This window comes from Vitis vinifera, chromosome 9 (genome assembly GCF_030704535.1).
Source record: "Vitis vinifera cultivar Pinot Noir 40024 chromosome 9, ASM3070453v1".
NCBI lineage: Eukaryota > Viridiplantae > Streptophyta > Magnoliopsida > Vitales > Vitaceae > Vitis > Vitis vinifera.
This window is the reverse complement of record NC_081813.1, coordinates 19,150,756-19,178,410: the sequence shown is the minus strand read 5'-3', so window position 1 is coordinate 19,178,410 and position 27,655 is coordinate 19,150,756. Positions and strand designations below refer to the sequence as shown.

General features: G+C 34.5%; 1 protein-coding gene across 1 annotated transcript; it reads right to left on the bottom strand.

Annotated features, from left to right (window-relative positions):
* Nucleotides 1-156: 156 nt before the first annotated feature.
* LOC100248342 (probable protein phosphatase 2C 60) lies at nt 157-27,244 on the bottom strand. Its single transcript, XM_010656814.3, has 11 exons — nt 26,952-27,244; nt 24,457-24,599; nt 22,406-22,469; nt 17,911-18,019; nt 7,437-7,587; nt 3,914-4,039; nt 3,418-3,541; nt 3,235-3,311; nt 3,083-3,135; nt 700-754; nt 157-619 (listed from the first exon to the last, which is right to left on the bottom strand). The coding sequence occupies exons 2-11, from the start codon at nt 24,571-24,573 to the stop codon at nt 413-415; spliced, it is 1,083 nt and encodes a 360-aa protein (XP_010655116.1). The 5' UTR covers nt 24,574-24,599; nt 26,952-27,244; the 3' UTR covers nt 157-412.
* Between the last annotated feature and the right edge of the window lie 411 nt (nt 27,245-27,655).

The following is a 27,655-nucleotide window of genomic DNA, read 5'->3' as shown; positions in this document are numbered from 1 at the left end:
AATGTAAAGAGATTCTTTAAAAACACTTTATTTTCTATTTTTAAAAACAAAAAACTGGTTTCTACTTTCTAGTTGTCAAATGTGTTTTCCTATTTTGGGGAACAAAAAACTATTTTAAAAAATAGTTACTAAACAAGACTTAATGAATTTGAAAGATTTGTTGGTGGCAAAATCCTAAAATTTTCCATTGCTCAGGAATACGAGGGAGAAAAGTTCTACTTGAACTAGAGGAATAACAATTCGGTAACAACATAGATGTTTTAACATCATTTACCTTGTAAACCTCTACTCCATGAAACGACTTCTTTTAAACTTGAAAAAGTCATATCCATGATTCTTGTACTTGCTAAAACTCAAGCTTCCAGGAGATGCCATGCTTGGCCATTTGGTTTGAATCAAGCAGATTCGGTTACTATGAATTGGTCCCCGTTGGTGCCTGATTAGACCCGGATGGAATATCTGAAGGCAGAGGCTCCTGCTTCCCAGCAGAAGCACTGGAGTGAATAGGTTTCTTGAACTGCACCAAGATCATAGTCATGTTGTCACATCCCTCGCCACCAGAAGATGGTGCTAAACACTTGTCCAGCACTTTTTCACACACTGCTGAGAGCTTACATCCCTGCATCGATTGTAATAAACCCGAGCTTAACTTAGATGCAAATTGTCTATAATGTTCCAAAAGGGGTATCAAGAACTTACTGAATTTAGCTGTTCATGTACGAATTCCACCAGTTCTTGGCTTGTCATGCAGTCCCTAGCAAAGGGAGAGAGAGGGAGAGAGCAAGGATTAGGGTCGGAACTCAAAATGTAAATTTAAATTCAAATGCTTGATGGGATTGCAGAAGACAACAATAAATAGAAGAAAAGAAAACAGAAAGTGAAATGTCCTAGTTCTTTACACTTAGAAATGTGTTTCCTATATTACTTAAACCACCAATTACACCATCCTATATATAGCACCATCATTGAAGTACAGCTACACATATAAGGATGCATTTTACTTGACAAGTAGCCAATCCAACGGTCTCGTAATATTTTGGCCAGGTTTGGCTTGGCATGCAAATGTGCTAAGCTGCTTAGCTGATGCAAATGGTGAAAAGACAATGATAGGATGAGGTTTAAAAGAGTGAGTTTGTGGTCTTTGGTCATTGTGAGATTATAGCAAAGGCTATTTGAATCAAAATTGAGACTGCATTGTCACTACTCCAAATAACAAGAAGCCAAAAGTAGAAAGTCAAGTTTGGAGATGGGAATCAACTTCAATGTGTATCATGCAGTTACATGTTTGGTCTCTTTGACCGCCTGTCCAGTGCACCATGAAAAGAAAATAAGCTTTAAAATTCTGTAAAATTTGGGGGGTGGGGAAACTAGAATCAAAGACAAGATGGAAAATAAACAAAAATCTGGAAATAAAATTAGAAAATGAGGTACTTGGTTGCTCAGGTCCTCATCCTGCAAGCATAAATATTCTAGAAAACTAGAATCAAAGACAAGATGGAAAATCAACAAAAATCTGGAAATAAAATTAGAAAATGAGGTACTTGGTTGCTCAGGTCCTCATCCTGCAAGCATAAATATTCTAGAGAATTCAGTACTGGAATTACAATGGAAAGAAAAAACATCAAGGTTTTAGAAGTCAATAATAAAAACAAGAGTTGATGAATACAAATGAACACAAGCATAAACTAGACACCTAAAAAGACAGGGAAAAAAGGGAGAGAGAAAAAAGGACTGATTTATATCAGGATCCTTCAGCACTGATACAAAAAAATGCAGGAATGAAATTTTGACTATCAGCATAATCAAGAAAGCTTAGCCTTCACAATTATGAATAAGATTGTATATTGTTCAGCTAGGGGTTCGGTATAACAAATTGATCACTTTCTCACTCATGTATTATCTGATGAAACCCAGCTGTAGCTGATTATTAATCAGGCACTAATTCATGGAGACACAGACTAATTAACTAGGGTTCATTGCATGGCATAGCCAATAAACTTCAGTATGATTGTTTTAATACCAAATTTCATTTTCCTGCAATATGTAAACTTCCTCCCATTGACTTGGAATTGGTTCACTTTTTAAATGTATTTAGAGTTCAATTTGCTCGGGAATTTTTATTTTTGAAAAAAAAAATATTGATGCCTAATACTATAAAAAAAAAAAATCGATCCATAAAAAATATCTAGTATTCTATAAATTCATTTTTTTAATATATTTACCAATCTTTAGATCCATTGGGACATGATATGCAAAATTTCTCTGTGCTGCATTTCTTTAAAATTCGTAAGAATGACCTTAACTATTCATAATTTTATTTTCTTGTCAACCCATGCTTCACAGGGATTTTTTTTTTTTTTAATTAATAACAATAAGAAAGCCTAGAATATATGGATAGAGAAGGGAAATCCAAAAGTTTTAACATAAGTATCATGAATTAATTTATGAAAGTTTAATTCAGAGAGAAAATTGCCATCTCATCACTGAAATTGGATTGAAAGAACAGAATTTGCTTCTCCAAAGTGCAATTTTTCTTTAATCAAGAAGTGTTTTGAACTGAGGTGCATTCAAAGTTAAAATGCCCTATGAAATGGCAAATAACACACCTAAACCTATAATTTAATAGTGCAAGTATGAATGTAATCAACACTTTGATATGGTTCATGAAGTGTAGTGAAAAAATCTTTTAGGCAATGTTTGGTTCCCGGAAAAATTAAGGGAAAATATGAAGAAAAGAAAATAGAAAGAAAAAGCAAAGGAAAACAAAAAATAGATTTAAAGTCAATGAATCATATCTATGTGCTATTTCAAACTCATTTAACTTATTTTAATTCTTCTATATAAAGATTAAATAATTCAAAAATACGTAAGTTTCTTATTAATTTTAATTATATTCGATTTTCTTTTGTATTTTCCTTAGTATAAATTAAAATGAGAAAGATCATTTTACTTAACATATTTTTTTTCTTTCCTCAATACTTTCCAAGAACCAAACATAACCTTATAAGTAACAAATTTTCATCAAGGAAAAAAATTTATAAATTTAAAATAGAAGAAGAATAACACAAATGAGAGATGTTACCAGATCCCATCACAAGCTAGAACCATAAAATCATCATCATTGCAAAGAGAAGCCTGATTCAATTAAATAAACAAATAAATAAGAACAAAAAATAGGAACAAAATTAAAAAAATATCACCTAGTGGTAGCATATCAACCAATGGGTTACATACAGTGTTTATCTCTGGATTGGCAGTGACCATTTGCTTTTCTGCAGGCAGAGATTTGTTCATTTTGAATTCATTGTCTCCTGCAATCAGCAAACATCAAATTACAAAGCAATAAGAAAGAAAAATGAAATGCTTCTCTTTTTCTTATATTAATTTGAGGAATAAACTGAAAGGATGTATAAGTACCAATTGCTCTTGCCAAGTTTAAAACTCCATTGACCCGTCCATGTTGGATACAACCACCAGCTTTTAGGATCCTTTCTTTCTCTTCCTGAAGCTCAGGCTTGTGATCCGTAGACAAATCGTATGCCTGCCAAGAAAGGCACATTTAACTCTGTACACACATACCTTTAAAGTTAGACTGTGCAACATCTTAAGAGACAGTCCAATGATCTGGCCTGTCCATCTCAGGCCAAAATAAATACAGAACTCAAAACACTGTTAGTGGCCCAACAGTAGTTGATATTCTAAGTACAGTGGCCAGTTGAAGTGCTACTTGATTCATTAAATAATAATTTATTAATTTTCAGTTCTATTATAGGTCGCCAATCAAGTTATAAAACCCATTCAAGTCAGAGATATGGAAAAAAAAATCCAACTGGAGAACCATGGAAAACATGTACCTTCCCTCATACAACTTGGAGGAAGTATGTTGAAAGTTTTCAAGGAGGAAAAGCATTACCTCACCCGCCCTAGACAGTACACAACGAGAATCACCAGCATTTGCAACAAGAAGTTGGTCACCCCGAATGATAGCAACGCAAGCAGTGCTTCCCGAATTCGGTCCACGGAAATCATAGTTAGGCCCCTAATTCAAATTACAGTGTCTTAATCAAAGAATTCTAACAGAAATGCAGTTTAAGCAAAATAGCATATCAAAGCAACTCTTTCATGCTGGCATGTTTGTGTTAGCATGAGAAGATTTTTTTTGTTTTGTTTTTAAACTGTCATTATGTCTCATCCAATATCGATCAATTTGTCACCATTTTACAGAAAGTAAATAATTAGTAAGGGTCAGTTTGAAGATAGTTTTCATCATTTTAACAAAAAAAGCTATGAAGTCATTGTCAACACTAATAAAATTTCCACCTTACATACAGAAAGTGAAGAAAAGCAGTCATGTAGAAATTTGTTTGTCCTTTATTTTCTTTTCTTTGGAGCAACTATACTGTTTGTGTCTTAATGGAAACAGAAATAGAGATGAATGTTACTTAATTTCTGATATTTTGGTTATTTAAGTAATCATGTTCCCAAATGATGCTAGTTTCCAAGGATAACATAAAAAGAAAAGGGGAGAGATGTATTATGTTAAGCACAATCGAGAATCATGGAGATGTAAATGACACTAGTTAAAGTAATAGAGGAATAGTTATTAGCATAAGTTATTTACTGGACCAAATTGGGAACTTGAGCTCAAGAGGCTATTCAGTCAAGTGAAAACTCAAAAGGTGTTTGAACTACTGTATCTGAAATCACATAAAATCTATAAATATATGTATGTGAGAGTTACAATGATGCCATTTGCCTTATTAGATCGTTCAACAATTTCCAAAACCATATGACTGCAGCTAAGGTTGGTTGGGCTGTGTTTCGGGTCAATCAGAGCCCAAAACTACCTTAAACTCTGGTTCAACTTGTACTAAAATATTTTCAAAATAATTTTTTTACAAATTTTCAAAATTCAACCTCTTGCCATACAACAAAACCAAAATAAATTTAACAAGCATCAATTTCAATTATTTTTTTTAAATTAGAACTCTAAAATTCATATCTATTTAAATCCACTAGAATCTACAATTCCCATTAATTTTGACAAAACAAAAAATTCTATTTACTATTTTTCTCAAATTAAAAATCCTAAAATTAATGAATTAATATCAACAATGGAACAAATATCTCAAACACGAATCCATAAATCCAAAAAATATGCCGCATAAAAACAAGTGCTAACTTAAAAAATTTGTAACATTTTTTAACAACCAAGCATAATTAGGAATCCTAGTTATTATCCAATTACCAATTTTTTTTACTAATTATATAATTAATCAATTGTAAAATCTTATTATGCAAATAAATTCTAACATTTGGGATATTTGGAAATATGTTAAATTATTTTTTTTCAAATTAAAATTATAAATGTTTTTAACATGTAAAAATGAATAGATTTAACACTTCACAACATTTAGTCATGAATAAAAATAAACAACTTGATACTTAACAACATTTAGAGATTAATTAAAAAAACAACCTAAACACTTAATGATATTCCACTCTATTTAGATTTTTAAGTCAAATTTAGGGTTATTTAGATTTCAGGTAAAAAAACAAACATTACCTAAGTATGTTTGGTAAAATAACTTGATGTCACGACTTAAATTTAAAAACAACTTTACGTATTAAATCCAAATAATTAACTTATTCAGAATCGTAAATCTCTTTTGCTCTATTTGACTTTATTCGGGGAAAGACTTTTTTATATCCATGATGCTACATACATGACTTATTATTTATAGTAAATATTTTATAATTATTTTATGTAATTTTACATGTCTACAATACTTTTAGTATGGATGCTTAACAAACAAATTTATTACTTAAGATTAATAAAGGTATATATTAGTTAAAATTAATCAGGGTAACTATGTCAATTTGATAATTTAGAAAAAAAATTAAAGTTTACTAAATAACCGCTATACTTAAAGTAAAAAATTAAGTAATAAGTTTTAAGTCAATAAATTAAAATCAACTTAAGTCATTAATTAATATAAGTATTAAGTTTTAACAGAACACCCTCTAAATCTCTTCTAGAAACTCAAAAGCGACCATTGGAGAGTCATCCTTGGAAAGAGGACTAAAAAGGGCATTAGTCATAAAATTAGAGTAAGATGAAGGAAGCGGAGGATGTTTTGTTTAATTGCAAAAGTTTATGAAATTAAAGAGAAAATTAGGATAAGTACATGTGTGTTTTATGGGAATGTTAATCAACAAAGGAACATGTTGAAGATGGAAAAATGAGAGGAGAATAGAAGACAATAACAATGGGTGCATCTTAAGAAGTTACAACAAAAAAAAAAAAGGTAGGGCAAGAGAAATGAGGCTGAGATGGTTTGATCATATGCAAGACGGATAAACAAATTTTCCTAATGAGTAATTTAGTTCAAGATGGAACTTGGAAGCATAATAGCAAGAGGAGTACTAAAAAGAATATGCATCAAGGCTATGTGAGAAGACATGGAATTTATGCAGGATATAAAAATTATAGAAAGCTAGGTCCCTTGGTCTCTCTTTATTGAATTTCTAAAATTCAATTCTTCATGATATGACTTTAAAAAATGTAGATAAATTGATAATTTCAATTATTCAAATATACCAGCTCTCCCCATCCACTAAGTTTCTAGGGAGAAGGTGATTAACTAACACAACAATATGGGTAAGAGAACAAAAAAAGGCAATAACACGTGAAAAGTAACACATGCATAGTATGGATAAATTTTCTAGTTAGACCAGGAAAAGGGTTTGATAGCCACACAGTCAAATTTATAGTCCAGCTATTCCTGATGCGTTGGCTTCAAAGAATACGATATTTGAAGATGTCCTAAGAAATACTGAGTAACATGGCAAAACTAGTTTATTCTGTAAGCACTTTAGTCTGTACATTGAAGGAAAAAGAAATGAAAGTAACATGCATGTTTTTTCTATACTAATGCCCAACACTCACTATTATGCAAAGAAAAACATTTTATGTTCAAATTGGTTGGATTATAGCCACTATACTCATGTGGGAGAATGGAAACTCATTCTACAAAATTAAGCTATAGAAATGGGAACAGGAAAGCACCATGGCTACAAAGATTTTAAGTGGAAAAACCTCACTATCCATACTTACTTTTTTTATTTTTTAGATAATTTTACCCGTGTCTTTTAGAGCTTGTGATAAAAGATATACAATCATACTTCCAATATTTCAAATCGTGAGTTTAACATTATGTTGAGCTTGATTCTTTAATTAGGAAGGACAGAATCAAACATGCTGACATGATATTTCTGTTCACAAGGCCTTAGACACACCAACTTCCCAAAAACCATAATCCCGTGTTGATCATCTATGACATGCATATGTGATGATTAGGGTCAACAGTGCAGCAACATAGGAGTACTAAGGATACATAAAAACAAGGAACATTTGTTTATAAGCAAGAAAATACCTCCTCAGTCCAATCATCATTTTGATCATTAAATTCATCACTCATTGGAGAGCACATTGAATCATAATTGATACGACTAAACCTGTCTACTCTATCTTCAAACTTAGCTAATTCTCTCCAACCTCTTTCTCCACGCATCATTTCATCCATTCTGCATCAACCAATACAACCAAATTTGCAAGACACTTGAGATAGTAAAAATATATGACATTAGCATACACTCATCCAACCATTCCTAACAAATTCCAGAAGTAAAATTAGAAAAGGTTAAAGGGACACATGCTTGTATGCTAAACAGTTTCAAATACACACAGGTGATCATTGTAAAGCATAAGTACTCCCAATATTTGTGTTCAAACACTACAACTATTTGAATCAGATTACCTTCTTAACCCATTCTAAAAAAATATTCAGAAGGGGAGGTAGGGGCAATGTGCTTGTATGCTAATACATGTCTGAATTATCATGGACAATAACTATTCCCACTATTTGTATTAAAACATTACAACTATTTGAAATAGAATTCCTTCTAAACCAATTCTTCAAAAACATTCAAAAGGGATGCTAAAGCATGTTTAACACACACGGGGAAATATCATAATAAAAGTTGGGGGATTTCAATAGAGAATGAATGCTCACACTATAGTTTTTAAAAGACTGCCACCAATTGAATTTAGACTATTTGGAAGCAGTTAGGCATTGAACTATTGAGAGGTGGTGAGAGAAAAGATGAATAAAGATTTCTATTAATCTGACTGAATTACTTGGGTACATGGCTACTACTAAATATATACATGAGTAAGGCTAGTATCAAGGCTAAAAACTAGGAAGAAAAAAATAGGAAACTATCTATAAAATTCCTAGAGACAATTTACAGTTATAGAATAATCTAAGTATAGGAACAAGTCAGCCTAATTAATCCAAAAATTTAGGCTATTCAACCAAGTTTGACTTCTTATCTTTGACACAACAAACTCCTCCAGGCTGTATAGCTTGATTTGATTCCAGATTCTTAGCACTCCCCCTCAAGTTGGTTTGTAGACATTGATTATTCCCAGATTGCCAAGAATTCCTTGGAATTGTGGCTTTAGTAGACCCTTAGGCAGCACATTCGCTAATTGTTTTCCAGTTAACATGAATGGTGTCTTCAACATACTTTGTTCTATCATGTTGCACTGGATTGAAAGATACTTATGGCAGCCTTATTTTTCCAGTACAACTTCATAAGTTTATCATTCTCCATCTTTAGTTCCTTTAGGAGAGATTTTAACCATAGTAGTTCCAAAATTCCCAAGACTATCGATCTAAATAGCTTTTGCACAAGATCTTGTCATAATGGATTGTTTTTTGCTTCTCCACGTCACCAAATTGTCTCCAACAAATGTACGGTACTTAGAAGTAGACCTCATGTCACTCATACAACCTGCCCAGTCAGCATTTGTGTATGCTTCCACATCCAGGTTACTAGTTTTTGAAAAGAGAAGTCTTTTCCCGGGTATTCCTTTGAGATATCTCAAAATTCTAACCACTGCATTTGTATGTTCTTCATTTAGCGCATGCATAAATTGACTGACCATTCCAATAGCAAAGATAATATCTAGTCTAGTATAGGATTAGTAAATTAACTTGCCCATTAACCTTTTGATAACTCTCCTTATTCATGGCTAGGCTTATTGTCAATGTTCCCACTTTGTGATCGACATCAATTGTGGAGTCCATTGATTTGTATCTAAGCATTCCAATTTCCTTTAATATGTCTAGAGTATACTTTCTTTGTGACAAGAAGATCCCTTTCTTTGATCTAGTCACCTCAATGCCTAGGAAGCATTTCAAATCTCCCAAGTTTTATATTTTGAATTTAGCAAGGGAATCTTTTGAATTTCTGATTTTAGCCACGTTATTTTCTATCCCAATTATATCATTTACATATGCAATTAATATAGTCACCTTACCTCCTACATGTTTGTGAAACATTGTGTGATCAACTTGGCTTTGCGGACTAACTCGGTAATTTTTTAAAACCAAGCACACGATGACCGTTTCAATTTATAGAGAGACTTTCTTAATCTGCAGACTACTCTCAAATTTTTCCTTAAAGCTAGGTGGCAATTCCATATATACTTCTTCCTCCAAATCTTCATGAAAAAAAAAGTATTTTTTAATATCTAGTTGGTGTAGAGGCCAATCTTGAGTGACAACAAGTGAGAATAAAACTCGAATTGTGTTCATCTTAGCAATAGGTGCAAAAGATTTCTTAGTAGTCAATCCCGTAAGTTTGTGTGGATCATGTTCCAACCAACCTAGCCTTGTACCGATCAACTGTTCCATTTTATTTGAATTTCACCATGAACACCTACTTGCATCCTACAACCTTCTTTCCTATAGGAAGTTCCACCAAGTCCCATATCCTATTTTTGTGTAGAGATCTCATTCCTTCTTGAACTGCTTCTCTCCATTTTTGATCCTTTAAGGCTTCGTTAATAGAATTTAGGATACTCACACTAAAGAAATTAGTAGTAAAGATTTTACAAAAGGGATTAAGTTGACTATAGGAAACAAAATTAGATACAGGGTGTTGAGGGAAAACTTGAGCAAAAGGAATGTTCAAATCAGATGAAGACTCACAAACAGATTTAGAACTTGAGAAATTTAAGGAATTTGGGGAATCTTATGACTCATCTTTGCTGTCCAAATTCTCCACACTCGATTTAGGGGATTTGTAGTGAGGAGAATTGCTAGCTTCTTTATTCCTTCTCACACACTTTTATCTCTGCTTGTTTTCTTGATCCTTTCTCCAAATCTTCCTCTCTTATTTGATCTTCCTTGTTTAGTGTTTCAGAATCTGAGATGGAGATAGGAATGGTAAAGCCCATGGGAGTGGATTTTTCTGGACTAATAAGAGTAGAATTTTCAAGAATAGTAACTGGTAGGACTTCCCAAAATTGATCTTCCTCTCTAAAACCCTCCCTCTAAAGAGAAGGTTTGGGTTAGTAAGTTTGGTTTCCAAAGAATGTGATGTCCATTATTACACAGAATTTCCGAGACTTTGAAAGAAAGCATTTGTAACCTTTTTGAGTTGGAGGGTACCATACAAGGGTACCATACAAAGACACATTTAAGGGCTTTTGGATCTAATTTGCTTTTGGTATGTATGGTTATGAACAGAGGCAAACTAGCCAAAACCTTTGTTGTAAGGGAGGAAAAATGTGGCTAACAAGAAGGAAGAATTTCTTAAGCATGCTCATAGGTGTCTCAAATACGAGAGTGTGGGATGACATTCTGTTTATTTTGTTGGGGTATGTCAACACACCATGACTGGGGTATAATCCCATTGGCATTGAGATATTTCCCCAAACATTCTGAAAAATATTATGTCCCATTATTGGTTTTGAGGATTTTAATTTTGGTTTGGAACTCATTTTCGATAGCTTTGTGGAAGGTTTGGAAAATGGTTGCAGTGTTTGATTTTTTGAAGAAACTCACGATCAGTCCCTAGCAACTTGTCAACTAGGAAGGGGATTTTTGAATGTCCCAATCCCTGCGTGTCAAAATTGACCATTATGAAGGCAACTTTGAAACCTTTAGCCAATTCCCTTTTAGAAAAAGCTCTTAGATTCCAAGGTATGCTCTCCTAGTCCCATTCTTCTTGGGGGGAAGGGCCTTTTGTCTTCTTCTACTCCTTTCTGGGTGTCGGATTTCACTAATCAAGGTGGAGACTATAGAGGGACTATGGATTATGAGAAAGTAAGGGGAGGATCCACTGAGTGGGAAGGGAGTGCATTGAAGATAGTGGCCAAAGCTTTGAAAGGGCCTCTATCTATGATTTTGCAAGATGGCTTAGAGGTTGTGTTCCCTGAGAATATTTCTCTAGGAGAAGATCTACTTTTCGACAAGGAATTCTCCAAGTTCAAAGAGTTTAGTAGATTTTTGGGAATGTCGGTTGAGGGGTGTGAAGAAGAAATTTGGTCGATGATGAGAAAGTTGAGGAAGAAGACCGATGACAGGTCCCCTAGCAAAGGGAGGAAAAAGAAATCTGTGTCCGTTTCCCGTTTCTAAAGGGAGCTTAGGAGATTGGATTGTTCGATTAATTATGGAGATTTTGCACTTTCATCCAAAAGGAGTGGCAGGAACAATTAGGAACTTGTTCCAGTTGATTGATGAAGATCAAAATCCTCTCTTGGAATGTTAGAGGGCTCAACAATGGGAAGAAGAGGAAGTTGATTAAGTCGGTGATTAGGTCCCAAAAGGCAAATTTGGTTTGTTTTCTTGAGACAAAGGTGCAAGAGATGTCGTTAAAGGTGGTGAAAAGGTTGGGTGTTGGAAGGTTTTTGGACTGGGGTGCAGTTGATGCTAGGAGAGCATCAGGAGGCATTCTGACTTTTTGGGACAACAGTGTTTTGGATCTTTAGGAGTTGGTGTGTGGAGGATTCACCATTTCTGGTTGTCTTAGGAATGCTGAAGATGGTTTTGTTTGGGTGTTCACTGGTGTCTATAGTCTAGTCCTCTTGAGGGGAAAAAAAAAAAAGATTTTTGGGATGAATTGGGTACAATCAAAGGTCTATGGGATGATCCCTAATGTGTAGGGAGGGATTTGAACTCTATTAGATTTCCAGGGGAGAAGAATGAGATCAATTTGATAGCAGAGATGAGAAGGTTCTCTGAAGTCATTGAGGAACTAAGACTGAAGGATCTACCTCTTTCTAGAGGTTAGGTCACGTGGTGCAGTGGCTTTAATTCTCAAGCAGTGTAAAGGTTGAACTACTTTTTACTCTCCGATGAGTGGGAGGACCATTTTTTGGGTGTCTTTCAATGTGCACTCCCTAGGTTTGTTTTTGATCATTGTCCCATAAAAAGGGCAAGACCCCTTTATGTTTTGAGAATATGTGGCTCTTGATGGATGGGTTCAAAGAGATAGTGAGAAAGTGGAGGATTGAGTACATGGTTATAGGGACTAGTAGTCATTGTCTTGTTAAGAAGTTGAAGGCTCCTAGAAAAGATCTTAGAGTGTGGAATAAAGAAGTTTTTGGCAATGTCTCCTTTAGAAAATTAGAAGTCTTTTCTCACATTCAATTATGGGACTCTAGGGAGAGAGATAATCCCCTTTCTATTGAAGAGGTAGAGGCTAGAAAGGGGCCCCTGAAGGATTATAAGAAATGGGTTTTATTGGAAGAAACTTCATGGAGACAGAAATCTAAGGAAATCTAGTTAAAGGAGGGAGACAAGAACACAAAGTTTTTTCACAAGATGGCCAATGCCCATGCGAGAAGGAATTTATTATCCAAGGTGAGAATCAATGGGGTTATAATGACTGATGAGGAAGAGATCAAGGTTGGGGTGTGTAGGGCATATCAGACTCTATTGACGGAAAATGGGGATTGAAGACTGTGCATTAGGGGTTTACGATTTGGAGTACTGGGGGAAGTAAGGTTTAGAAGTTAAGGGGTACCTTTTTCAGAAGAAGTGTTTGAAGCCCTATGCAACCTCTCTAGTGACAAAGAGTCGGATTCAAATAGCTTTACCATGGTGTTTTGGCATTTTTTTTGGGATTTTACCAAAGCCAAGATTATGGTTTTCTTTAGAGAATTCTTTCATCTTGGCACGTTCTAGAGGAGCCTAAACTCCACTTTTCTAGTTTTGATTCCAAAAAAAGAGGGTATGGAAGAGTTGAAAGACTTTAGATCAATTAGTTTGGTTGAAGGATTGTACAAGCTACTTGCCAAAGTTTTGGCAAATAGGCTAAAGTTAGTTGTGGGGAAGGTGGTTTCAGAGAACCAACATGCCTTTATTCAGGGTAGACAGATCTTGGACGTTATGCTTATCGATAGTGAAGCTGTGGATTCTAGGTTAAAGAACAATAACCTTGGTCTCCTTCTAAGATTGGACATTGAGAAGGCGTATGACCATGTCAATTGGGATTGCCTTCTTTTTGTTATGTCTAATATGGGGTTTAGGCAGAGGTGGATTAGTTGGATCAGGTGGTGTATTTCCACAGTTAGCTTCTTATTTTTAATCAATGGAACTCCTCGGGCTTTTTCCACAACACTAGGGGCTTGAGACAAGGTGACCTGTTATCTCCCTATCTTTTCATTTTGGTCATGGAGGCTCCTAGTCAACTGTTGTTTAGAGCTAGATGGGGGGGCTTCATTAAGAGGTTTAAGGTGGGAAGTAGTGGAGAAGGGATGGATTTGCTCCATCTTTTGTTTGCTAATGACACGCTAATTTTTTGTGAGACCAATAATGACCAACTGATATATTTAAGTTGGGTGTTTATGTGGTTTGAGGCTATTTCTAGTTTAAAAGTGAATAGAGATAAAAGTAAGGTTATTCCCGTAGGAAGTATTGAGTCTTTGAAGGAAGGTGTTTCAGTGATGGGGTGTAAAGTAGGGAAGCTTCCCACTTCTTATTTGGGGCTTCCTTTGGGTGCCTCTTTCAAATCTTCAAGGGTGTGGGATGTAGTAGAAGAGAGATTCAGAAAAAGATTATTTTTGTGGAAGAGGCAATATCTCTCTAAGTGGGGGAGGCTTACCTTGATCAAAAGCACCTTATTAAGTCTTCCAACTTATTTCATGTCTCTCTTCATCATTCCATGGAAGGTGTGTGCAAGAATCGAAAAGATTCAAAGGGATTTTTTGTGGGGTGGTGGTGCCTTAGAGAAAAAAACCTCATTTGGTGATTGGAATTTGGTTTGTGCTGATAAGAAAGGGCGCTTAAGAATTCATAGTCTTGTGGCCCTAAACAAAACTTTACTTAGGAAGTGGAGTTGGATATTTGTTGAAGAAAGGGAGTCCTTTTGGAAACAAGTCATCATCGGCAAATTTGGGTAAGAGGAAGGAGAGTGGTGTTTGAGAGGAGTGAAAGGACGCTGCAGTGTGGGGGAGTGGAAAGCCATTAGAAAAGAATGGGAGGGTATTCATTGAACATCTTGCTTTATTGTAGGGAATGGAAGAAAGGCCAGGTTTTGGAAGGACTTATGGTATGAGGACCAAACGTTGAAAGAAGTTTTCCCTAATTTATTCCTATTGGCGGTTAATAAAGATGAGTAGGTGTCAGCTTGCGACAAGGGCAGGGAGTTGGGTAGCTAGAATCCTCACTTTTCAAGACATTTTAATGATTGGGATATGGAAGAGGTGGAGGGCTTGCTCCGGAAACTTTAACCTTTGGTCGTGAGCAGAGATGTGGAGGATATCAGGAGCAAGGTGGCTCATTAATTTTTATTGATGATCCTACTTGGGTGTATTGAACCTATCTTTTTTTTTATAGGTAAATAAGAGCTTCTATTAGAAATGTCTAGAAGCAATGAAAACAGTACACACGAAGTATACTAACAAACGTCTAAGAGACGAGGCAAAAAGAAGACAAAAAACCTTTCCCTTTACTAAACAAACAACCACTCTATAAAATCAATCGTAGACAAAGTATGATCCTCTAAATACACCCTTGCTCCTGTGTGCAGTGAAGTAAGTTTTTTAAAGTGTAAAGTACATACTATCCTACATCAACACTTTGAAACATAGCAAAGCTCTATTTAAAGATTGATGCATGGCTTGCAACAACATGGCTTATATTGTGAGCTGGTTGGCCTTATTGGTACTAGGCTAAGATTCTCCTGGCCCAATGCATAAATGGTTGCAATTTTTGAATGAAACCCATTGAAAGGTGCTGATGTGGCACCGAAAAAATTGCCGATAATACTGAAATTTCGGTATGTTGCCAATAAATCGGTGAAAAACAAGAGAAAAATCCAAAAAAGCGGATAAATGACATATTTGTTTGTGTTGTCATATTGAAGCCCTCCGATATCCGAAATGTTGGCGATATATCTCTGATAAATCCCAACATTTCAAACCTTGCACATCACTATGTACATTGGAAAAAGAACTAGATGGAGTGTAAGCATGAATAGGAAAATTAGCTCAAGGATGCTTTGATAGTTCACACACCTCACATTGATAATCAGTTGACATTTTTACTTAAAAATAGAGAAGGGCACAACTTTTTTAGGTAAGCAAAACATGGATGCACTAGTCTAGAATGCCACAACATAATTTCACTACTGAAAGAACTTTCACATTGTAATGCCTTTGAAATCTTCTCAACCCCTTCACCTAGAACAAATAAGCCTTCCATCTCCCTAGCACTCTTAATCCTCTTCCCTGAACACAGATTCTGAAATACACAATGAGTTGGAGAGAATTTAGAACAATAGTTTAGATCATGAGTGAGTTTACTGATGGAGATTAAATTGCAATATAGATAAGCCTTCCATCTCCCTAGCACTGTTAATCCTTTTCCAACAACATATGAGAGGGACCCATCTGCTATTTTGACCTTTTGATGTCTTGAACATGAAGTATAAGTAGAGAAAATATATGACAAGCCTATCATATGATTTAAGGTCCCCAAATCTATGATTCTGGGGTTAAATGTTCCACGTCTGTAGGGCAGAGAGGAAATTACCCACTTGAGCTAAATTACAAGGAATCATGAATTTTTGGAGAAACTCTAATTGTTCCTTATTGAAAACTAGAGATTCAAATGTAGTAGGTTGTCAAATCTTCTCTTGATCAACCACTCGAAATTCTGTATTGTTTCCGTTTGATGGTTTCTTTCCTCTCCTCCATCCTTCCCAACTTCCTATGGAGTTTCCAGCACATATTCTAGTGTGACATGATTTATCGCAATGATCACACCACTATTTGTCCTTGTCATAATTCTTCTCACAAAAATTCCATTGGTTACTAATAAGTGCAAAATCACATCATAGCCTGTCCTTGTCTTAATTTTTCTTATAAAAATTCCATTGGTTAATAATAAGTGCAAAATCATACCACAGTTTGTCCTTATAATCTTTCTTCTTACAAAAATTCCATTGGTTACTGATAAGTGTAGTTTCAGAGTTCAGTGTTGAACCCTCCTTTGCTGGATTTTCTTTCGTCATCATAACCATCAACCCACTCTCTACTCTTTGTGTTGTTGAGTAAACTTCTCTTGTTGATGGAATGGGCTTTTTCTCTAAAAGTCTTCCCCTAACTTGATCAAACTTGGCATTTAAACTAGAAAGAAAGTTCAACACTCTTTCTTTCTAAAGTACCTTCTTATACAATGCGCCATCCTCAACGTTCTTCCAATCAAGATTTTGATAAAGATCCATTTCTTGCTAGAGACAATTCATAGCATTAAAATAAGTTGTCAATGTTTGGTCTCCTTACTTGATTTCACAAGCCTTATGTTTCAGATCATACCACATTTAGTTGTTGTCCATATCTGAAAAATGCAACATTAACAACATCCAATATTTCTTTTATGGCTAAGAAGAACATAAACCCCCAGCTGATTTCAGTCTCCATGGAATTGACTAGCCATGACATCACCATGAAATTCCCAGCATCCCTAATAGCACAATCAGGATCAGTCACACTTGAAGCCTTCTTTGAGCCATCCAAATATCCCGTCTTGCCTTAACCTCTGACAAAGGATCTTACTGAATGTGCCAAATGCAGAAATTTTGCCCATTGAGCCCATGAGTTGTAATCTGAATAATAGGACTTCTGTGGAACCAGAAACTTGTCCCATAGTGACTTCCTTTCCCTTAGTGGCTTTGAACATTAGTGACACCAACAATGAGGGCTGCTTCAAAAAATCCCAGAACCCAAAAGAGGGGCTCTAATGCAATGAGGGAAAAGATGAAAAAGAATTTTTATTAATCTAATTGAATTACTTGTGTACATGACTTCTACTAAATATATAAAGGCTACAATCAAAGCTAACAACTAAAGAGAAAAAATGGGAAAATATTTGTAAAATTCCTACAAATAATTTAAAGCTGCAACATAATCTGAATATAGGATCAAATCAACTCCTCTAGGATGTATGGCCTGATTTGATTTTGGATTCTCAGCAGGTGGTCACTGAATAGAGTAATTTAGTTCATTATTTTCAACTGGTAAATCAGTTAGCTTGATATAATAAATAGGTCACACTGGTAAGAGACGTGAAGTAACCAAATCAGCTTTGATAACTATTATATCAGCTATGACTGCAAAGGTTCCTTCTAAATATTTTTCTTTCCCTCATCCTTTTCCCATTTTTCCTTGCTAAAAATGATACATGAATATCTAATTTAAAAAACTGAAAAATTAAAATCAAAATAATAGTTAAAGGCATTATCACATTACTAGGTAAGAAGACAAAAGCCATCCAAAAGATGTTATCACATTACAAAGTAAGAAGACAAAAGCCATCCAAACAAAGGCAATAGTTTATAAGACATGTTTCATAAGCAACCATAGGGGGCAATTGTCAAACCAGAGTCAGGTTTCAGAATCCCAAGCTGATGACAACATGTGACTCACAGGTGAAAGACACCTTCCTCTCCTTATAAACTTGGGCTAACCACATTGTGGCATCCTCTAGGAATCAAAATGGAATTAAAGGAAATGGAAGAAAAAATGTTTAAAAAAAAAAAAAAACTAACCTGAGAAAAGCTTTCCTTACAGAACCACCTAAATCTCCTGCTGAACATGCTTCATTCTTCAGCACCTGTTCGTGAAGGTACTTAGCGCAAAACCTAGCAACACCTGCACCTGCAAATCAATAGACTTGGCAGTTGAAAAACCATGGGGCCAGATATTACCAGTATCTATCTATATATTTATATATAGATAAATAGATTAATTCAACAGCATAACTTAGAGAAACAGAAGGTTCACAAAAAGGTTTACACAATCTCTGTTGGATGGAAAAATTCAACAAATTGTTGACTGAATCTTGTATACCACCTAAAGGCAAAACATGTATAAAAAAAACAAAGATTCCTTTGATGTTGGGCATGGCTATTCTTAACCTGTATAAGAAGAATAAATCCCATTTTAGTTACTGCCTAATGTTGACGTGGGTAAGCAGCAAACATGATCCTGTGAAGGTTTTCAAGAAGCACCAGATATCCTTCTATACTAAAGAGTAGAAAGAAGTATGGGCCATTGCTGAGTGAGGCGTCATAACCATGGCAACAGTCAAATATAAGAACATTTTGCAAAATTCAGATGAGCCTCTTGCATCAGACAGATATACCCCAGGCCAAAGACACTAAAGGTTGGTAGTTGCTAAACATAGATGGTTGGCGTAAAAATAGTTTTCAGAACTGTCACAACACATCTGAGGCCAAGCTCAAGCGGGAAGGGGTGGGGTGGGAATGTGGGAGGCTTCAGGCCTGATTCCGGAAAAAGATAAAAAAAGGCCCATAAAAGAAATTGCAGTTAAAATAATGGTGCATTCTGTTGGAATAAATACGTCTTCAGTGGAGAGACATACATGTTGTACACTGTGACAGACTCTAAACCCTTAGTAGTAACCAAGGATGAAAATATCGGTAATCACAGATATATTGGTACTTCGATATTATGGATGAATCGGAGAAATATTAGCGGATATTTTGACACAAAATATAGATGGGTCAAAAATTGATCAAAACTCATGAAAATGTAAGAAAAAACTCTTACAAATGAAATTAGAAATATAATATACATTTTAAAGTTGTTTTGTTGAAGAAATTAACGCATACATAATATAATTTATAATATTCAACAATAATGTTTATAACTTAAAAACATATTTTATATATATTTATCTAATTTGGATATATTCAATGACAGAGAAGGAATGATAATACATATCTAAGTTTTTTTTTTATTAAAATGTTGATAATTTTATTTATTAATTGATATTTATTTTGTATTTAGTTATTATACAAAAGACATGATAATTAAAATTAATTTATTTATAATAATTTGATTCTATGATATCTATATACACAAAAAAATATGTATTAATTTATAAACCTATAATTTATAATATGTATATATATATCTATATATATAAAAGTATTAAGAAATTTATTTTTGGAATACTATATATAATAATTTTAATGTTATATATATAAAGATATATCAATAAAATAACAAAAACATAGGTTGACTGGGTGGCATGGCCTTCCCCCCTCAAACGTGAGGTCTTGGGTTCAAACCACTCCAATCACAAAATTTAATTTTTCCAATAGCAGCACTCATGTGATGCACGCGTGTTGGGCAGGGCTAGATGAGGAGACTAACGCACCTGGGTAGATGACAAGACTGACCTGGGGCCCACAACAGCATGCAGAGCGGGCAGTGAGGAATTTTAGGAAATTTTTTTGAAAAAATCGGTGATTTATCGCTGAAATATTGGCAAAAAAATGCAGCTAAAGCCAATTAAATGAAAAAATTGGCGATTTTTTCCAAAATATTGTCTGCTCGATATATCACCACTTGATATTATTTCCACGCTTCCCATTACGCAATATATGGGCAATATACCACCGATATTTACTGAAATTTTTGTCCTTGGTACTAACTCATAAATGTCGCAATTCTAAGATAATTTTTTTTCCCACTACAGGAGGCTTTGACTTGGAATAATATAGGTTTAGAGAAGAAACTACAATATATATATATATATATACACACACATATATATGCATGTATGTATGTGTGTGTATTCATGTTTTTACTAACTCAACACAAAGTATAACATCAACATGAAGTATTATATCAAATTAGACAAATTCACAGAGGACAGAAATTCAAAATCTGAAGCCTTCCAACTTTTGTTCCAAGTTTTAATCATCATTTATAAAAACTTTCTACTCCACTAAATCAGATTCAATTAGAAGAATCTGTGCATAAATAAGTAAACATCCTACATCCACCCCAGACCAAAATTCTCAGAATATTTCTATCAGTTAGTACCGACCTCTCATCAGAAATAGAGGATCCAGTCCAGTTTGGGACCCATGTATCCAACTAGCATTGAATAGAGTCAACTTGATTTATTTCAAATCTTTTAGGTCATTAGTAGAAGGCTAAAGGCAGTTAGTCACTGTGTATAACAAAGCTTTTGCAAAACTAACAACATCTTAACAAACAAAGACAGAGCAAGCTGTGATTATTAATTTCCAAGCTGCATGATGTGTCAGCACAACTCATTGGTACATTTTAAAAGATAAGAACTGAGGTTCACTTTTAACTGAAAAATGAAATGTTTTGAATTGCATAACTGCTTTTCAAGACGACCAACAAGAAAAACATATAGAGGTTCCTTATCTTTTTTGCTTGCAGAAACTGCAATCAATCCCAAATGCCAACTTGTGTTGAAGTGCACACAAATAATTGATTTTGCTATCTTCGGCCACTTAGGTCATGATGCAAAGCTTAAGTTGTTCCGACAAGGTAAAGTTGCCTAGCCATTACTAAAAAGGTGGTTGATTGCATTCCAGGGATTATCCTAACTCAATGTAGTGCCTTTGGTATGATCACATTTATTTCTTGTCTTTTTTGTTTGGGTAAGAGGGAGAGAGCACTCTTTCTATCATTTCACCAAAATGGTAGGGAGATTGAGATAGGCCAACTCTTATGTTTTTCCTCTGAGACTCCATGCATGCATTTTAAGATCATGACAGGCAAGCTGTAGTTGTGATTGACCACTTAACATTTGTTAGCTTGATATACACTGTGGGGCCCAAATCCAAATAGCTTAAGCTTTTAAGAAAGTTGAAATCTGAACATAGTATCAAAGCAAGAGGTCTCACATTCAAGTCTCTCCTACAGCTACTCCACTATCTACTTATCTTCTACTGGTACCACTGCTTTCTCTCCACATGCAGGCATGAGGCTGCATATGGAGGTGGGTTTTAGCTTGATAAATATTGTGGGTTCAATTTCTAATAACTTAGCTTTTAAGGAAGTATGCCCTAATAGTTAAAAGTTCTAGGAAAGTTGTTAACATGAAACCATTGAATAATAAATGTGAAAATGGGAAAGTGGATTAAAATCACCCTTCCATCAAATTGTTTGTAAAGAATACCTTACTATGGGTGTGTGTAGATGAAAAAATTAGATACAGTAAAAGTCATAATTTCATGCATTCCTGATTAGTACCAAGTAACTAGCATTTAGTTTTGTTTCATCATCTTTTACTACTGACATAAGATGAGTTGATTATTTTGAAGGATAAAAATAAAAGAGGCTCTATGGGCTTCTAAATTCTGATATATCATAGAGACCTATACAAGTGAGATGATTTAGAAACATGGCGTCACACTTTCTGGATGGTATCAAGCAGCAGCTTCATTCTAAAAGCAATAGCATGATACTAGTGTTGTTTAGGGTCTGAGGCTGACATCTTTGTTGTACTTGTATTATGATAGTTCACTTTTTGTGCATCACTAGTTATTGCTGTTGTGTGTATGGTGCAATTAGTAATTTGAATTGAACAGAAACCCACCCTAAACAGCATCATGGTGCTCACAAAACCATTTTTGATTATGATTGTGCTTAGCTATGTTGAAAATCACTCTCTCCTAAATTTGGAAAAGTTTATAATGATACTGATGAGAGTAAGAAGTCCAATACATGGGTGGGATGCATGTGCAATACAAAAGAATAACGCAGAAAGCTAACCATTATACTAACTGGTAAAAAAACAAAGTGGATACATTCCAAACAGGATAAAGTTTTTTGAAGGCACAATTGGAAACCCATTGTAGCGAAGAAAAGCTTTGACCATTTTGAACATATGCTCCCACTTCCAATGCTTTATTTGAAACAATTTTCATGGTTACTACACAGCACAAATGTTGGATTTTTTTTTTTTTTTTTTCTTTTTAATGTATGCAAAATATGCCTTTCTAAATTGCTAAGAAGTGCATGTTAGCCATTGTATGGTTCATGTGATAAAAAGGCATTAAGAAAGGATCAGCCAACTAAAGAAACCTAGAAAGAATGAATTAGATTTAGTTCTAGGAAGATGCGTAAACAGCAAGAAAGAAACGCAAAATAAAGTTAGCTACAATTGTAGGAGACTGTAAATGAAATAACAAGAAACATAGGAAAAGACAATCATAACAAATCTAGAAGATACAAAACTCAAACACTTACCTCCATGCCCATCGTAAACAGCAAAGAAAGAAGTGGAACTGTCCAAATCCGGATAAGCTGCATGCTATATAACACAACATAAAATCTTAGCATATATGTTAATATATAATTAATGGTAACTCATGAATCAACAAGTATCCTAATTGGTACAGCTTATTCATATGGAGCACTGGCAATTATTAGCAACATCATTTTATGAGAATAATATCAATAAATCCATTTCCCACTTTACAAATGATGTCAATAAACCCAGTTCCTATTCTGTAAATGAGGTCAATAAACCCAGCTTCATTGCCCCAAAATATAAGGAGCGGTGGCATTATTACCATCATCAACATGAAATGAAACTCTCTCATCTCAAAAAGCCTTATAGCCTATCCCAAAATATATGGAGCAGTGGCACTATTACCATCATCAATGTGAAAATGAAACTCTCTCATCTCAAAAAGCCTTATAGCCTATAGGGTTTGACTAAGACTTCAAGCATGCAACTAAGATTATTAGATAAACCCAGCATCCATGCAACAATTTTTCATTTTTATCTTCTTCCTTTTTATTTCTATCTTTTATATGTAGTTCCCACACTATGAAATGTTATGAAATGTCATAAATAACATGTTTAAGTATTAGAAGAAGGCCATTACCCAATGGTACTCCCACCCAAGTGGGCTCCTAAAGAGATGACTTGGATATGGTGCCATGCTCCAGCTTTTTTGCCAAAAAGCAGCCTCTCTGAAGACTCAAACCTACAGATTGAAGGTAGGCACCCAATACTTTCACTATCACACCAGAAAATAGCTGTTCTGGCATTTTTAATCTTTGACAATATGCCTTTTTCCCACAAAATATTTCTTCTGGTAAGAAGAAAAAAGAAAAAGAAACTCCCATATACAAAGGACATATAATAAAGCAAAAACTTATGGAATCAAAGCTTGAAACTCCACCAATCTCCATGCCAACCTTTTACTACCTGAGCCAAGCAGGGGCTTGCTTAACTAAAAAGGAGCCCAAAACTTGTGTTCTAGATAGCCACAAAGTATTTGCAAAATAGGGAAAGAAAAACTTCCTATGTTAAAGAGGCTCCCTTCATGTGTCAAATTAGACTGACAGGGATAATGTTCCCCACATTATCTCAAACATGGTCACATCAACCACCATGAAGAAAAAATCCTTCAAAACCCCCATCTTGAACCTCCGGGAGATAGAGGAAGAACAAGTAGTTCCTACACATCCAGGGAATGTGTCCCAAATCAGCAAGATACTCTGAAGCAACAAAGACAAGAGTACAGGCCCATTCCTTATTCCAAGGTTCCTAGATGCTCTTAGCCAATCTTCTTTCAACTCTCTCCCCTATCCAATTTGAGAAGTGTTTAAACCTCTTTCTTTGAAGAGGTCTAAAGTAGGAGGAATTGAGTTGTTATATTCCCTGAGGCTTGGATATAAGCCCTGGTACATTCTAAACAGAAACTCATGGAGTTCCTAGGCTTGCTAGGACTAAAACCCCCATCAGAGTTAGTTGCAACAAGAGAGCTAAGACTGGATTTAACAAACAGACATTTCCCCACATGAGCAAAAGCTGAAACTGGTCACTGTCCAGGAAAGTATAGAGGTCTGAGAAATGAGATAGAGAGCAGCAGAATGTTTTTAATAGCACTCTTAACAGGAAAGAAATGAAAAAGCAAGTAAGAAAGTCACAAATCATATTTTCCTTGCCTTCTTAAGTTCATTTTCTCATATGCCTTTCTACTCTTACTTGGAGGCCTCTCTTTCCTAGCATGAACCTTTTCTTGTTTATATTGTAAAACTCTATTAACTACTTTCTCTAGTAGTAGCATAAATAAAGGCCTGCCTATTAACATATATACAGATAGATAGACAGACAGATAGATAGATAGATAGATAGATAGATGGACAAGATGATAATAATGATAGCTACTTGTGAAAGACAGAGCTCATAAATAATATTTAAAATTCCAATTATATGACATTATAAAGAGCATATGCATCCAGAAATCAGATTTAGGTAAATAAAGGTATAACAGTATACTCACAGCATCTTCCATGGTTGTACGCCACCCTTGCATTGATGATAAACCATACCTAACCCTAGCATTCTCACCATCTTCTGAAGACTTCTCTTTTCTGGGACTGCTTAGATATATCCCCATTTCTGGCTGGTACCAGTCTAAGCAGTCTGTATACCCAAAGAAGAAAACAAATAAACAAAATTAAACTGAAATAACACGTCTTTTAAAATTAATGCACATAAGCAATTTCCCTTTAATTAAAAAGAAGCATGCAAGCATCTGTTTGTGGATCCTTTTTAAATTACTAGTGTGTCAAAACAATATTAACTTGTTAAATAATGAGCCATCCAAACTGTGGTTACAATCCTAATGCTCCATCAATTTCCAAGGAAAGGTAAAAACATCTAAAATTTTTGCTTGTCATGTAAATTACACAGTTTTAATCTACTACTAGCTCCATAAGCATAAGCTCTTAGAGAATGAGCCAAGGATGTATACCAGGCTAACATTACCCTTTATGCATATGGCTGGTGGGGGGGTGTGTGTTGGGAAGAAAAAAAAATCAGCAAAAATAAAGGAACAAGCAAACTTTTACAAGAGTTTTTGACCATTGCCTGCTGAGTTAAGCTTTTGGAGCAACAAGCCTTAGTCCAATACACTTCCACATAATTAAAATAAGCTTTAAAGCCCAATTCAATAGATTGCAGAGAAGAAGTAAAACATTAAATAGCTGAAACTTTTATATACAAAGAACTGAAAATTTTGAACCATAAATTTCTTATTATCAGCATGAACTGATAATGGGAAACATTAGTGACATCTTTGCATAGTTAAGCAAGTTTTTTTATTTTCAACAACCAAATTGAAGATAACTAGGACCATTGCCCCTCTGCTATGGATGATGAGGAACAAGTGTAACCTTATTGCAAGATTTATAGCTGATTACTTCACCTTTTTTCCATCTGCATGAACTCATCATTTTCACTGCAGATGTGAGCATGCCTCTACAACATATTATTCAAAATTCTATTTTCTTTTCACTTTAATTTCCCTGGTGACTCCTGTAGCCAAAGTGAGTATATTTCAATCCAAGAACCCAAGTCAACTTTCCATGATGATCATTCCTCAAAAGCATAATGTTCAAATCCTATATTCTTTTCGTTTCTCCTTAACTTTATCAGGAACCACAAGGAGGGTACATTTTAATCCAAGAATTTAAACCGCATGTCCACTACAGAGGCTAACTCCTTCCCCTAAAAGTTAAGATTCAAAACTCTGTTTTCATTCCTTTTCTCTTCCAATTTCTCAGGGACAAAACAGAGGGTACAGTACAATCCAAAATCAAAATCACATGTCCATTGTGGAGGGCAGTCAAGTGGACAGATATTTCAATCCAAGAACCTGAATCAAAAATCACTGCAGTTTTCAGAAGCATAATATTCAAAAATTCTATTTCTTTTCTTCTTTTTTCCAGTAATCGAACTGAGGGTATATTCCAAGCAAAGAACCCAAATCACATATCTAGTGCAGAGGGTGATCACTTCCCTAAAACATAAAATTCAAAGTTCTATTTCTTATAGTCTCCTGCATTTTCTCAATGACCAGACAGAAGGTATATTCTATCCCAAGAATCCAAATCCCATGTCCACTACAGAGGCTAAACATTCCACCAGAATGTAATATTCAAAATTATATTTTCTCTTCTTTTCTCCTCTACTTTCCCAGTAAATAGAGGGTACATTTCAATCCAAAAAAGGGAGAAAAAAAATAAAAAACCAAAATAACATGCTCACTGTGGAGGGTATATTCTATCCACGAACCTAAACCAAATGTCCTCCACAGATGGTATATTCAAATTTTATTTTATTTTCTCATCTCCGCCTATTTCTCATTAACAAAAAAGGGGTATAATTCAATCCAAAAACCCTGAATTATCCATGAAAAAGGCTAATAGATAACACAGTATTTTACTCCAAGTACCCGAATCACATATCCACTGCAGAGGATGATCATTCCTAAAAACATAAGATTCAATGCTATTTTATTTTTTCCTCCTCCGTTTCCCAGTAACCAAACGGACCGTATATTTCGGCCCAAGAATCCAAATCACATCTCTACTAAACAAAATTCCATTTTATTTGCTCCTCCCTTTTCTCAATAACCAAGTGGAGGGTATATACTTATCCAAGAACCCCACCTGACGGTGATCACCCCTCAAAACATAAAATTCAAAACTCTGTTTTCTTTCCTCTTTCCTCCCTTTTCTCGATAACCAACAGACACCATACTCGAATCGCAGAACCCAATCACACAAAACAAACAAGACCCAACCCAAGAAATTGAAAATTAAAATTAAAATTAAAATTTAAAAAAATAAAAAAATAAAAATAAATAACCAATCATATCTGTATACGCATCAAATCCCAACCACATCAGATCATCGTTTCACAAATTCATAAATAAATAAACAATAAATTCATTAAAAAAAAACTAAAAAAAAAATTAATATACCAACTCACCGGATATTAGATTCCCGAGTGAAAACGAGAGAGATCCAGTGGATTTTCCAGTTAGATTTATGCAGAAGAGATGGCCCAGATGAATCTGTCTAACAGCTTAAATTCTGAAAGCAGTATGGAAAATATGTTTTCACTTTTTTTTTCTTTTTTTTTTTTAATAAAATAATAATAATAATAATAATAATTAATATTTTTTTTTTGTTTGAAATTCCAATTTTGGAAGACTTCTTTTTCCAAATTAGGAAGCGCCAAATGTTAAAGAATGTTCGAGTAATGGAATATTAAAGGCATTTATTTTGTACTTTTGGAATCAAGATTTGATTTATTATTGTTAGGTTCTATTAATAATAATATCCATTAAATTTAAATGTATAAAATATGTATTAAAGTATTATGGTTTAGATAGTGTGTTTAGCGGGAGAAGTGGTTACTGCTTCTCTATACATGTATATCATTTCAACATTTTTAAAGGAGAGTTTATAAATGTGTCGGTCTAAACTTTCTTTGCATCACCCTTTCAATAAAAAAATTTAAGACCGTAGATCTCGTGGTGAAATTCCCAAAATACCCTTTAACTCAAAATTTCTCTCCATAATTTTAACTAAATTTAGTAAAAGAGTTGTGTTTTTCATCGATGAATAATCAAATAATTATATCCAATGATATTACAAGTCCATAAGCATTATTTTTACACTTTTTTGTTT